Source organism: Leptopilina boulardi, unplaced genomic scaffold (genome assembly GCF_019393585.1).
Source record: "Leptopilina boulardi isolate dan_hultmark-lab unplaced genomic scaffold, ZJU_Lbou_2.1 LbouV2_325, whole genome shotgun sequence".
In the NCBI taxonomy this organism is placed as follows: Eukaryota; Metazoa; Arthropoda; class Insecta; order Hymenoptera; family Figitidae; genus Leptopilina; species Leptopilina boulardi.
This window is the reverse complement of record NW_026137891.1, coordinates 2846166-2860777: the sequence shown is the minus strand read 5'-3', so window position 1 is coordinate 2860777 and position 14612 is coordinate 2846166. Positions and strand designations below refer to the sequence as shown.

Genomic DNA, 14612 nt, shown 5'->3' with positions numbered 1-14612 from the left:
GTATTCAAAATTATCTGAAGTATTGGGAAATATCTGAAATACTCTTAATTATATTGTACTATCCAGAATTATCTTGAGTATCGTAAATTATCCGAAGTACTCTGAATTATCTTGTAGTATTCAGAATTATCTTAAATATAAGAAATTATCCGAAATATCGTGAATTATCTAAAGTATTCTAAATTATCTTAAATACAAGAAATTATCCGAAATATCGTGAACTATCTAAAGTATTCTAAATTATCTGAAGTACTCTGAATTATCTTGTAGTATCCAGAATTATCTTTAGTATTATAAATTATCCGAAGTATCGTGAATTATTTGAAGTACTCTAAATTATCTGAAGTACCCAGAATTATCTGAAGTATCGTGAAATATCTGAAATACTTTGAATTATCTTGTAGTATCTAAAATAATTTTAAGTATTGTGAAATACTGTAAATTATCTAAAGTTTAGTAAATTATGTAAAGTATCGTAAAATATCTAAAGTACTTTGAATTATCTAGAAGTATCATGAAGTATCCTGAATTATCTGAAATTTTGAATAACCTGAAGTTTCCTAAATTACTTTTAGTATCTTGAGGTATTCAGAATCATCTGAATTATCATAAAGTATCCTGAATTATCTTGAAGTATTTGAAGTATTTTGAATTATCTTGTAGTATTCAGAATTATTTTAAGTATCGTAAAGTACCCTAAATTATTTGAAATACTCTTAATTATCTTGGAGTATCCTGAATTTGCTGAAAAATCGTGAAATATCCGAAGTACTGTGAATCATCTTAAAGTATCTAGAATTATCTAAAGTATCGTGCGGTCTATATAATATTTCGAAGTACCGAAGTAGACATATATGCATGAAATTTTCGATTATTTGCGCCTCGTAAATAAATAAAAGTGAAAAGAAAAAATCCCTGCGGTTGAACTTTTTCAAGGTGTATATATAACAGTATACTTGTTTATTATTGCAAGATAAATGAGATTTTATTTACCTATTCATATATGCACGCTATAAAATGAATATATGAGGAATGTGTACATAATATTAATTCCATACAAGATGTATATATAATATAATTATAACTAGGTTAAATGCAGCGTTCACACCTTTAATTATGATTCGATCTATATGCGATTGTCACACACACACACACACACACATATATATATATATATATATATATATATATATATATATATATAGTTTACTACACAGTGCGAGACGTTAAAAAGAGGTCGAAACATTTATTGTACGCATGCCGCTAAAGATAACACTCCGTAGTCCCACGGTAATTCATAAGTTATTATTACTCTCTCAAAGTTATGTGTATATATGTGTGTATGACTCGTACAGCTTCTGTCACTCTATCTTTCTTTATATTTTTTTTTTATCTTCTTTTTCTATACATACTAGTACCTATATAGCTCGACAGTATATTAACGTTTGTCATTAATGACTGGTATTTGCACGTCGGTGACGAGATCTCTTTGCCCATTATTTATAGAATGTACGACCATTAAAGACTTATTTTACACGCTGTTCTCGCTTATATTTGCAAATTTTCACTCCTCGAAAATAAATCTCAAACGGAAACAGTGTTGATTCGATTAATTTAATTGCATTGCTCTGTTTTACAATTATAGTACATACTTTTATAAAATGATTCAAATGTTGTTTTTTGCCATCAATCTCTTTAATTGAATTATTTTATTAATTAAATTACTTTAACATGAGTATTTATTTATTTCTTAATAAACAATATAAATTAATTAATATGTTTTTAAAAATTTTTTATTTAGTATAATTTATATTTATTTATTTATTAATAAATAATTAATTATAATATAATATTATGTTAATATAATTTATAGATAAAATGATAATAATAATAATAATAATAATTATTATTAATATTATTATTATTATTATTATAGTTTTAATAATACACTGAAAAAAAATTTATTTGATTTAAATAATCGGTTAGTTAACTATTCTCAAATAAATATTTACTTGAACTAAATAGTTGTTATTTTGAGTCAATTAAGTGGTATTTGTTTGAAATACAGAAATTATTGGTTCAAATACAGTTTATTTAATTGAAATAGAAATTATTTCGTCCAAGTAAATATTTCTTTGACAATAGTCAAGTAACCGATTATTTGAATCAAATAATTTTTTTTTTCAGTGTAATAATAATAAAAATAATAATAATTAAATAATATTAATAAAATTATTACAATTAGAATTGTTTTAATTAATAGAAAATTGCATAAAAAGAATACAATGAAAGAAAAGAATAAATGAATGTTTAAGAATATTAAAAAAAATTAAATGAATAAATAATTATTGAATTTTGTAATTTTTACAATATTTTAAAATAAATTCTCAATTTACCAACTTTTGGTGAATTTTTAAAATTATTTTGCACCGGATATATAATTCGCTCGCACAAAATGGATTACGTAATACTAATTGTGCGATATGTGCACTTCAACTCACGTCTATCAACACGTCCGTCGGTTACCATATAGCTATATATATATATATATATATATATATATATATATACGCTTATATTATATGACTCAATGGCGAAGGCGCATATATGTAGTTAATTGCTCGTTTGCATGTGAAAAAAGAAGGTATCCGGTGAATGTCATTCGGTCGGGAGATTTGAATATCTCAACAAATATAAGACGAGAGCGTGTTCTTTGGACCCTGTCATTATATAGTAACATATACCTATATACATGAAGAAAACACCGAAATTTATGCATCAATTGTATATATGAAAAAGGCAAATTAAATGCTGATTATGTAAACACATAATTCTTGCATGACTAGATAAAAGCAGATTCAAAAGGTTTCTTATTGAAATACCTGTTATCCCTGGAAAAAAAAGGAAAGAATTTCGAGATATTTTTTTTATAAATGTATTTCTTTTTTGGACATGAGCATATTTTGCCGATTCTAATTTTACATTTGGACACTTTTAAACCTCTTTTTTAAGATTTTTTTTTATTCTTGACATTTTTGAAAACTGCCTTTAAAATTTTTTAAATTTTAATTAAATTTAATTTTAACTGTTGATTTAATTAAATTAAATCAATTACTGAATTACCACTTTTTTTAAATTGTGATTTAATAAAATTACCAGTATTTTATTTTTTAATTGTTCTAATTATAATATTAAAAAATTAATTATTAAATTTTTAGTAATTTTATAATTGGTAAATATTTTAAAGATTCGTATCCATAATTAATTTGCGACATTTTTTTTTATACAAAATTTGTTTAAAAGGATAATGAAAATATTTTAACTGTCCAAAAGTCAAGAGAGATTATTTTAATTTAAGAATAATTTATGTGAAGGAAGGACACTTCATTCATTTAAGTAAATTGACCCTAATTTCGTTGTCATTACGTAAATTGGATTAATGTTTGTTAAAGAAATTCTCTTGTGTTTTAATTAAACTATTGTTCTAAAAATATTTTCATATATTTTACGTTCTTTTAACGTTACTTCAAATATTGAATCATACGTTTTTTTTTTAAAAAAAAGCATTAAAATTTAATGTAAACAGAAAGTTATTTTTTTCTATAAAGAAAAAGTATATACTATATTTAAAACAATGATAATAATCGTTTGTTTAAACTTAATAATACATTTACTTTAAAATACAGCAATAGATTAAAAAAAAAAGTCAGGAAAATAAATCTAAATGTCCCCTTTTGTTACTTTCTTTCACAAATTCAATTTCCTTGCCTGTGTCTATTATTAAAAAAAAACTCACTTTCATAGGGTCAAGGTCTAGTTATAAATACATTTTCAAAACTTTTTGTTTAAACATTAATTTTTTAAAAAATCTATTTTTGCCTTTTTCATATATATATATAAATAATAAGAAAATAGGAAAATTTATTTTCTCAAAGAACATAAATTTTATCGCGACAATGAGTAATAGTTTATGAATTATACATAAGCGGAAGAGACAAATCTCATTAAGATATTCACAATCATTTTGTAGAAATGTGACTCATTGATTCACTCAAGTATCTTTAAAAAAAATTTTATATATATATATAATGCGGAGGTTAAGGTCGTTAAAGAAATATAAGGAAAATTATAGATGCTTGAACCAGTCACGATGTTTAGTCATCGATTACATGATGCATTATTGTATATATATATATATATATATATATATATATATATATATATATATATATATGTACTTCATTGGCAAGTTTTTCATCTCACGACATGTGAGAGAAAAATCCTATTGTAAATGAGTGTCACGTTTTTCTTTTTTAAATAACACATATTATTCTTAATTGTGCTAAATATACTGCAAAATAAATAACAATAAAAAAATATTTGTACAGCGTAATGAAAGAAAAAGTTTCTAGAAATATTATAAATATGCAAAATGAATGAAAAAAATCTTTTGACATTTTATAAATGACAATTCAAAGAACTATAATTTATTACAGAAGAATAATAATAATTTCGCGATTGAAATCAGAAAATTTATTGTACTTTTTTGTTTCGTTATCAATATCGTATATGATTAAAAACCATTTCAACAGTTATTTTTGATTTTTAAATAATTCGCTCCTTTGTACCTCGTTAATAATGAAATAATAAATCTACAAAAAAAATTAATATTCAATTTTCACTTAGTCGAAGAATAAAATAAGGAATAAAAGAAAATCGCGGCAAATTTTAATTAATAATTGATTATAATAATTATTTAATTAAATTGATTTTAATATAGTTATCTATATTTAATTATATAATTATAACTGCTTGAGTAATTAGATATTAAAGTAATTTCTTCGTATAAACTAAGCTGCATCGAATGCTCTATCCTATACTCTATATATATATACTGAATATTATCATGCATAATTGCCCGAATATTTCTTCTCAGACCTGAGTCTATTTACTGCCAATAATTAATTAATTAACCATATTGAATATTATTAATTAGTTGAGGATCACGTGAAGTTAATTAACTGAAAAATCGTTTTTCTTTTTGCTTTACGAAAAAAAGGATATTGTAAAAAAATATTTTAAGTATAGAAACCAATTTAGAACATTATTTATGAAAAAATACGATACTTCAGATAATTCAGGATATTTCAGATAATTCAAAATACTTTAAATATTTTGAAGATAATTTAGGATATTTTAAATAATTAGGGATAATTCGTATTACTGCATGTTGTTTTAGGATATTTTAAGAAATTTCAGATAATTCACGATATTCCAAAAAATTCAGACTACTTCAGATAATTCAACATACTTCAAGATAATTCCGGGTACTTAAAATTACTTCAGATAATTTTTTGTACTTTAATGTACTTTGATATTGTTTACGGTACTTCAGATAATTCAGAATACTTTAAGATACTAAAGTTGATTAAGAAAGCTTCAGATTATTTACGACTTCAGATAATTTATGATACTTTAGATAATTCCAGATACTTCAAGATAATTCAGGGCACTTTAAATACTTCCAGATAATTCCAAATACTAAAAGATAATTCAGGGCACTTTAAATACCTCTAGATAATTCGAAATACTTCAAGATAATTCAGGGTACTTTAAATACGTCCAGATAATTTTCAGTACTTTAAGGTACTTTGGGTTTTTTTAGCGATACATCAGATAATTCAGAATACTTTAAGATACTAAAGTTGATTAAGAAAGCTTCATATTATTTACGAATTCAGATGATTCAAAATACTTTAGATAATTCCAAATACTAAAAGATAATTCAGGGCACTTTAAATACTTCTAGATAATTGCAAATACTTCAAGATAATTCAGTTTACTTTAGATAATGCAGGATAATTTAGGTAATTCAGAACACTTTAGATAATACAGGATACTTCAAGATAAATCAGAATACTTTAGTTTGAAGATATTTTTGAATATTTCGCTATACTTTTTGTATTTCAAGATAATTCAAGGTTTTACGGATATTTCAGGTCAAAACCTTAATGCATGAGTTGTTTGCCCCTCATATGGTGATAATTTAAATAATTATTAATATTCGTAATTAATATATTCAAAATCTCGTGAAATTGTGAAAATAAAGTGACTCAATTTTCGTTAATCTACGCAAAAAGGATTATTTATTGTTTCAGAGAATGAGAAATTATATTTCGAAAAGTTAACGCTTCAATTAGTTGAATTAAGAATTTTGTTTATTCGATAGTGTTTGTCGTATATAGTGGATATCGGTATCTTCCATAAGTTTGAAGAGCTTTACGAGAGTGAAACATATATATATATATATATATATATATATATAGACGAATGTGACAACGTGTGTATTGTTGTTGAATATATATCAGCAAACGAAGTGTAATTAACAATTTCGACAAGTACATGGCAGTCATCTCGAGTGAACATTAAATAGAACATGACAGATGAATCAGAATTTGATCGTCCGATTGAGTAGTATTCCACAAGCTATTTGCAAATTGGTTTTGCAAGGCAATAAATGTGGATATGCACCGCGACGAATGAATCAGGCATGTGCGTTTGCCTGATTGGATCCTGGGAGGACAACGACGTCAAACGACGGTTCTATGACGACTAGGACATCGTAGAGACGACTATTTCTCGTTTGGGAAAATGATGCGAGAAAGAGACGAGACGATGATTGCAAAGGGGAATTTATCTTCGTTGTTGATTCAAAGAACGAGAGAGATAGTATGGAAAAGGATTAAAGTTATACCGATTGTCGTGACCAAGAAGCGATCGTTTGGTGACAAAAAAAAAATATCTTTCTTTTTTTGTTTCACACGTTCAACCCTTTTTGACAACTATGTCTCTCTGTCACGTAGGAGAATTTTCACACTCTTTTTTTTACGACTTTCCATTTTCTTTTCTTTTTCAGAAACTGTTAAACTTAAGCTAAAAATTTTTATTGTCGATAGTTTTCCGTTTTTTTATTACCAGCACAAGAAAAGTGTCTAGTTGAGTTGAATAAAAATCGAGAGCTGGAAAATGAATAACGTGCCCTATCAAAATCTTTCGTAATGCTGGATGATTGTCTTTTATAACATTTTTTATCGGTAACTTTTTTTCTTCTTTTTTTCTGATAAAGAAAGAAGCTTGCATTTTTATTGTACATAGAGAGTGCTTTTGGAAAAATCGTGAAATCAAAAAGCTTTCGTATTCAAAAATCCTTTAAATTTCTGATTTAGTGAATATTTTTTTTTATATACTATAAAGAAAGTATTTTTTTTTTTTTTGAAAAAAGTGACAAAAAAACGGTACTTTGGAATATATTTTTTTAAAGAAAAATTAGAACTATTTATGTATGAAAATATTTAGTTGGTATTTTGTATGCTTATTAGTTTGCACGAGTGAGTCTATATATCGTTATGGCCTTGTAAATGATAATTGCTTGAGAAAATAACAGTTATGCAAGTATTGAAGGTTTACTATTTCTATAGAAACTTTATTTATCTACTTTTGAAAAATTACCTTTATAGGTTGTTATATTATAGTTATGAGAAAAATTTCTTTTTTCAATAATAAAATAATATTTTAATATTACGTAAAAACAATTATCTAATTCTAGAGAAATTTGCTGATTTCTATTAATGTTACATAAAAAAAAAATGTACACTTTGACTCATTTTTGAGTTTGCATAATAAAAAAGTAAATAATACAAATTTTGTTATTGTTACATATACAAGTCTTGCATATGCTTATCTTTATTAGTATATACGTTGATATCATTTAACAAGGTATAAACGTTAAACTTACGTAATCGCAGTTCATTCATTCGCAAACTGATATAAATAGAGTTAATTATACAGTTTTTGAAATGCAAAAAATATTTTATTAATAGTTTTCTCCATTTCCATAAATTGACATTTATTAAAAATGACAATGAAAATTCTTTTTTTGCTTTATTTTATTGTTAAAAATAAATACAATGTAATAAAGCAAAAAAATATAGAATAAATAAACTTTAAATTCAAAAAAATTTATATAACCACTGAAAAATTGAAGTTATTCCTTCGATGCCTAGTTTTTTTTTGAGTTTGTTGAAAACTTTTGAGATTGCGCTTGTTCAATTCCTTCGCTCGCAGTATACCTGGTTTGTGAAATTTGTTGTTACAACGTCATGAAATTTTTAATTTCAAGCTCAACCCCACTGTGCAAAAAAGTCTAGACAAATAATGGTTTCACTGGGTTTAGTAGTCGGGGGGAGGGGGGAGGGGAAAGAGTGGATATGCTTTTTAAATATTCACGATCAAGGCTCATGGTAAAAATTATTTTTAACTCGATTTGAGAAAACTCTTGCGCGCACACGAAGAATTCGATCTTCTTATATACGAAGGTAAAACTGCATAAAAACTTTTTCAAACAGAAAAAAAAAAGTTGTCTATCTCGAATCTTGTTCCAAGTTTGTTATTCCATTCTAAGAGAGAAAAAAAGAGAGAGAAGTCGCTCATCAAAATTTTATTTCTTTGATTTTATTTTTATTTTATTAGTATAAATATTTTTTTTGTAAATTTTTTTTTTTTTTTTTTTTGAAATAAAATTACAGAAAAAATAATTTTATAAAAATCGAAATTTATTGAAGAAAGTATTAATGAAAAGTAGTATGCGAATCATAACTTTGTTCACACATATATTGCGGTAATAAGTTCCAAGTAAGTTAGTAAGGTTTTGTAAGCAATTAGCGGCTTATTCTTAATTAAAAATGTCGACCATTGGGGATGAACGTTAACATCAAATGTAATTGAACTATTTTCAACTTTCCTACACAATGGTATTATTTTTATCAAAAAAAAACTTATATTTTATTTATTTTTATAATTTTTTAAAATTCTTTGTTAACTATTTATTTTCTATTTATTATTTTTGAGTTATTTATTTATTATTTTTTTTACCCAATAGTTACAAAAATAATATTCCAATGTGAAAGGAATATTATTTTTTTTTAAATTAAAAAAAAAAAATGAAAATAAATAATAAATGAATTGAATAAATAATAGAATTGTATAACAAATTTTGTAAAATGATTTATTCTAATGGAGTATAGTGATTTCTAAAGTAAACTAAATCCAATTTATAATTTTCATGCAATGGAGATCACGCTGTGCAATTCGAACACTGCCCCGTGATCAATAAACCATTGGCGAGAGCCAATATTAACAATCACCGAAATATGGCAGTAAATATTTGCTAACCATGCTGGGTCGGCATAGCTCAAGGATAGGTTTCGTATATGCATGCAGATGTGTCGTATTTGCCAAGAATTTTGTTCACGTTCCGACTGCATCAGTTTCATTCACCGAATTACCTGTTATTTGTCATCAGCGCGCATATATATATGTATATATATATATATAAATTTCATTCAATTTTAATTTTCTCTTCAAAAAATTTTTGGAATTTTTTCAATTTTTAGAAATATTTGGGATTTATTTATTCAAAAATTTTTTCTTTTTACCCTTTTACTGAATTAAAAAAAAGGTCATTAAATAGAAATAAAAATGACTAAAGATTCTATATTTTCCCAAAAGGGTTTTAAAGCCTTTTACTTTTTTCGCATTTTCGAGTATTTTTTTCTGCCCCCCTTCAAAATTTTGTGTATGTACAAAAATAGTTTTTCTTTCAATATATAAAGGTATACAAATCTACAATAGCTTTTGAGGTGTTTTGAAATTTTTTTTCGAAATTTCGTTAAAATGAAAATAAAGACATACCATGTCTATTCTGAAAAAAAGTAAAAAAATTTTTTTAAATTTTGTTATATTATTAAAATCATTTAAATTATTTTCAAATAATTAAAAAATTTTGAATTACAAAATTGATATTTAACTATTATTATTTTTTTTTTTTTTTTTTTGATTTTTGTGACAGGTGGCGAGAGAATGTCTTGATATTAAATTGAGTAATATACATGGTAAATAAAACTGTTGCAAGCGGAAGTGCGAAATCTCGACGGTCATACCTCACATAGCTTTATCGCTGTAAAAGTAACGTTTATTATTACACGCATCGGGGGTTCCGTCGCGAGCACGCGGAGTGAACATAAAAATAAATGGTAGAAAAGATAACGGTTAGCCGAATAGCCGAAACTCGTAAACTTTACAAGAGGGGTGGGAAAACGTTCTTCCCATGGCGTGTCATCTACAATTCCCATTTTCACCCTTTTTCTCCCCCTTCTCTATCCCTTTTCATCCCTGATACCCTTTTTCAAACGCCCGAAAAATTTCCGAGGGAATTTTCACCTTTTTTCTCTCTCTCTCTCACACTCTCGAATTTCATATATGTAAATATTATTTATCTCATCTAGACTCCAGTTTCTATATATATTAATCCCAAGAAAAAAAATCGCATTTTTCTCTTCATTTATCCTATATATATATATATATATATATATATATATATATATATATATATATATTTTACACCCAATGTCGCACCCTATTCTTTTGACGCGCTGATAAGAGAAATAAAAGAATATTTTCATCTCTCACACTATTGTTAAATCAAACGTAAATTGTAATTTGTATAATTTAATACAAATTTTCGAGGGTACATAAATTATACAATTTTATTTTTCCTCAAGTCAGTTACTTTTTTTAAATTATAAATTTTTAAATAAATAAAATTAAAATAGTTTGATTATTTAGATGTGTATTTGTTTTTGAAAATTTTTGATAAAAAGGTGTGGAATGGAATTTTTTTTTTTTTTTTTTTTTTTTTTTAGTTGACAGTCGCGCTACAATTTATATTTATATAAGGAGCAGTAGTGAACTTGTTTTCCCCGTTTTCCCTTCAATTTCAAACAAACTTGTGACTTTCATTCGCGAAACGAACCAAAATGTATATCGAAGTTCGTTTCAGGCAAGTCAGTTCCTCTCAAGGAAAATTTATTTAACGAAGCCTTTACCTTAGATCAAACGAAGCGCTCACTCTCTCACTCTCTCTTTCCATCTGACTTATCTTTGCCGCGCGAATGAATTACGCAACTTTTTGCCGCCCGATGCATAAAAGTGTATATAAAAAAAAAAAAAAAAAAAAAAAAAAAAAAAAAAAAAAAGGTATACATTTAATATTGGGACAACAATCTCGTTATCTATATACAATTATTTCCGCATGCTTAATATGTCCTTGGATGAGAAAACAGTCAAATAAAGTTGTAAAAAAAACAGTGCCGAGAAATAAAAAGAACAAAGTACTTTTGAATTTTTTTTTTTTAATTCATTTCTTTTTTTTTTAATTAATAATCAGTCCAATTTGAATATTTTTTCAGTTATTTTTCTATTAAAACTTAATTATTTTTTACTTATATTTAGCTACTTTTTACTAACAATTAGTTATTTTTTTCTAATTGCTGAAGCGAAAAATCAGTCAAGGTTTTACTAATAATTAGTTATTTTTAACTAATTCAGATTTAAAGTGTATTTTGTTTTATTTATTTTTTTAATATTAAATTATTTTAATAAATCAAAGAAATTTTTATTTATTAATAGTAATTCCAAATATTTTCATTAAATTTTTTTCCGGTGAAAAATTCTAAAAACCCGTTTGTATATTGTCTCGAAAATTTATTTAGCGGAGTTCGTGTTGAGGATTTAAATTTCACTGTAAAACTAGTGGTATTAATTTAATACCAATTTTAGGTACTAAATTGCCTTTTGGTTCTATTTTAATACCTAAAATCGGTACTATTTTAGTACCTTTTTTTTACAGTATTCTTTTTTTTAATAATTTTTTTTTATTTATTTATTTTTGTTTTATTCGTTTCAATATATTAAAATTTAGTTTTAATAATAATTTTAATCTATTTTCTTTTCTTTTTTTTCTTTAATATTAAAATATTTTTGATAATTCAACTAACTATTTAATTGTTAATAGCAAATCCAATTTATTTGAATCAAATTTGTTTCTGATGAAAAATTCTAAAAACACGCCTTTGTTTATTATCTTGAAAATTTATTTAGCTGAGTTTGTGTTGGAAGATTTGGAGCACTAATTACATAATTTGCTTGGAGTATATACAAGAGGCAGTATATGATGACTATTAACTAAGACAAAAAAAAAATAGTGTTATTTATGATGAACTCTTTGCAAGGGAGTCAGGTATCATTTTTTTTTTTTTTTTCACCGGAGGAATATTCAAATATTAGCAAGTTTAAAATTGTGAGCTCATCTCTCCTGTGATATACAAACACGTAAATGCTCGTTATATGCGCGAATTGTATAAAAAATAAGGTCATATACTCGCGGACTATATATATATAGAAGTTGAAATACATGTATACACAGATTCCTGTAGCAGCTTTTGCCGGCAGGGCAAAGGGAAATGGCATGAACGATAATTGCTATGATTCATGAAACTATGCGGCCATTTCCGATGCATTTATATGCATCGCAAATAACAAGGTCCCTATATACTGTATGCGCGCAGAGAGCAGCAACATAACATTAACTGCATTCTCTTCCGTTTGTCTAATCGAATGAAATTCGTCCCCTCACTTTTTTTACCCCTCCACTTTTTTCTTCTCTCTGTTGTATACTTGGCATTTAGAAACAGAAAAACTTCTTTTTCTCTCTTGAAATGATGACTTTTTTTTCTTTTTTTTTTTTTTTTAATAAGGCCATTTTCTTTCAGTTATAGTCGCGGCCATCGCGCTGTTAATGGTAAAAACGTTGAACGTTGGAAATTAACTTGTAAAGATGCAATTTTTGCATAGAAAAATTTTTATAAAAGGAAAAATTAAAATTAACTACAAGTTTTATTAATTTTCTTTTATTGTTAATTGCGGAATATTTATAAACAAAAATCCATTTATTATGTAAAAATTTTATTTTGCGAAAAGACTCGTTTGGCGAGAACCAAAATTTTACACTGCAAAAAGTTTTTACAGTAAAAAAAGAGAGTTAAAAAGTAGAATTTAAATCTTCAATTAAAATTAATTTTTTTTCAAAATTATTTTGAGAGTAGCTCAGCATCCGCTGGACCAATCAAAAAGTGCGCCATACACTTTTTTCTTCAGAACTTTCTTCTAAATTATTTGGCGGTATTCCCGAACAATTATCTCGCAAATTTAATTTTTTGTAATTTTTTCCTAATTTGTTTTCTAGTATAGCTCAGCATACGCTGGACCAATCAAAAAGTGCGCCATACATTTTTTGTTCAGAACTTTCTTCTAAATTCTTTGGCGGTATTCCCGAACGATTAACTCGAAAATTTAATTTTTCGACAATTTTTCAAAAATATCTTTGAGTGTAGCTCAGCATCCGCTGGACCAATCAAAAAGTGCGCCATATATTTTTTGTTCAGAACTTTCTTCTAAATTCTTTGGCGGTATTCCCGAACAATTATCTCGCAAAATTTTGCAAATTTACTTTTTTATTATTTATTTATTTTACATTACAATACATTAGTAAATAAATAAATAAGTAAATAAAGAAATAAATTATTAATTAAATAAAAATGGATTGGGAGAGTCTGCCTAAAATACACTTTTACTACTCATAGGGACGATTACAAGAATATAGAATAATTTAGTCTGACTATAACTTATTGTTTCTACTAATTATTAAAATTACAAGAATTTCAAGTGTCCTGTCTGACTGAAACTCGCTTTTACTACTAATATTCTAGTAAAATTCTAAAAATTTATGATTATTTTGTTTTTTGTTACAGATACCAAAAACAACAAGAATTTAAAACCTCGTCTGACTGAATATAAATTTTACTACTGATGCCAAAATTACAACAATTTGGTAAGTTCGATTTTTAATTTTCTTTTAATTTATAATATTTTTTGGAGACTATTGTCTGACTACAATTGTTTTTACTACTGAATTTAAATAGGAGAAAAAAGTAAAAAATAACCCGACTTAAAATATAAAATTTAATGCCCATAAATATATTTTTTTTTAGGTTTTACATAAGTAGAAAGGCGAAAAAAATATGAAAAATAGTTGCAGGCTTCTGCATTTTATTATTATTATTATTATTGTTATTATTATTATTATTATTATTATATTTTATATTTAATGTTAATTAAAATTTTTAATTAACATTCTTTTTAATATGTATAAAAAAAACCACTAGTCAATTTTTATTATTTCTTTGAGAACTATAGAAAAGCGCCTGGCTTTCCTCTAGACGAGCAACAAAGCTTCAAGACAGCTGCCTACATTCAGGCGTTCACCGCTTACTAATTGAAAATATAATGCAAGCAATTATTTTATCATTTCAGAATTTTATTCGCGAAATATTTAAAGAACCCAATTTATTATACATTGAAATACTTTTATTTAGAATTTAATGCGTATTTTTATGCGCATCTATAGAAAAATTATTGCTTCTTCGTTTATTGCAAAAATTATGTTAAATTTTTCTGTCTGTATTGAACCAGTTTTTTTCATTATAAAGTAATTTACATTTTAGAAGTGCATAATTTAGTTAGAATTTTCATGATGATAATAATAATAACAAAAATAATAATAATAATAATAATAATAATAATAATAATAACAAAAATAATAATAATAATAATAATAGTATGTTAAAATTTTATGGCGAAAATAGTTCATCTATCAC

General features: G+C 25.3%; 1 protein-coding gene across 1 annotated transcript in view; it reads left to right on the top strand.

The window, feature by feature from the left end:
• Positions 1-14612, top strand: part of LOC127284444 (ecto-NOX disulfide-thiol exchanger 2) — a 135204-nt gene that overhangs the window by 32234 nt on the left and 88358 nt on the right. The window contains exon 4 of the mRNA XM_051309881.1: positions 13707-13786. Within this exon, the coding sequence (XP_051165838.1) occupies positions 13765-13786 (22 nt within the window). The 5' untranslated portion in view covers positions 13707-13764. The remainder of the gene's footprint in view (positions 1-13706; positions 13787-14612) is intronic.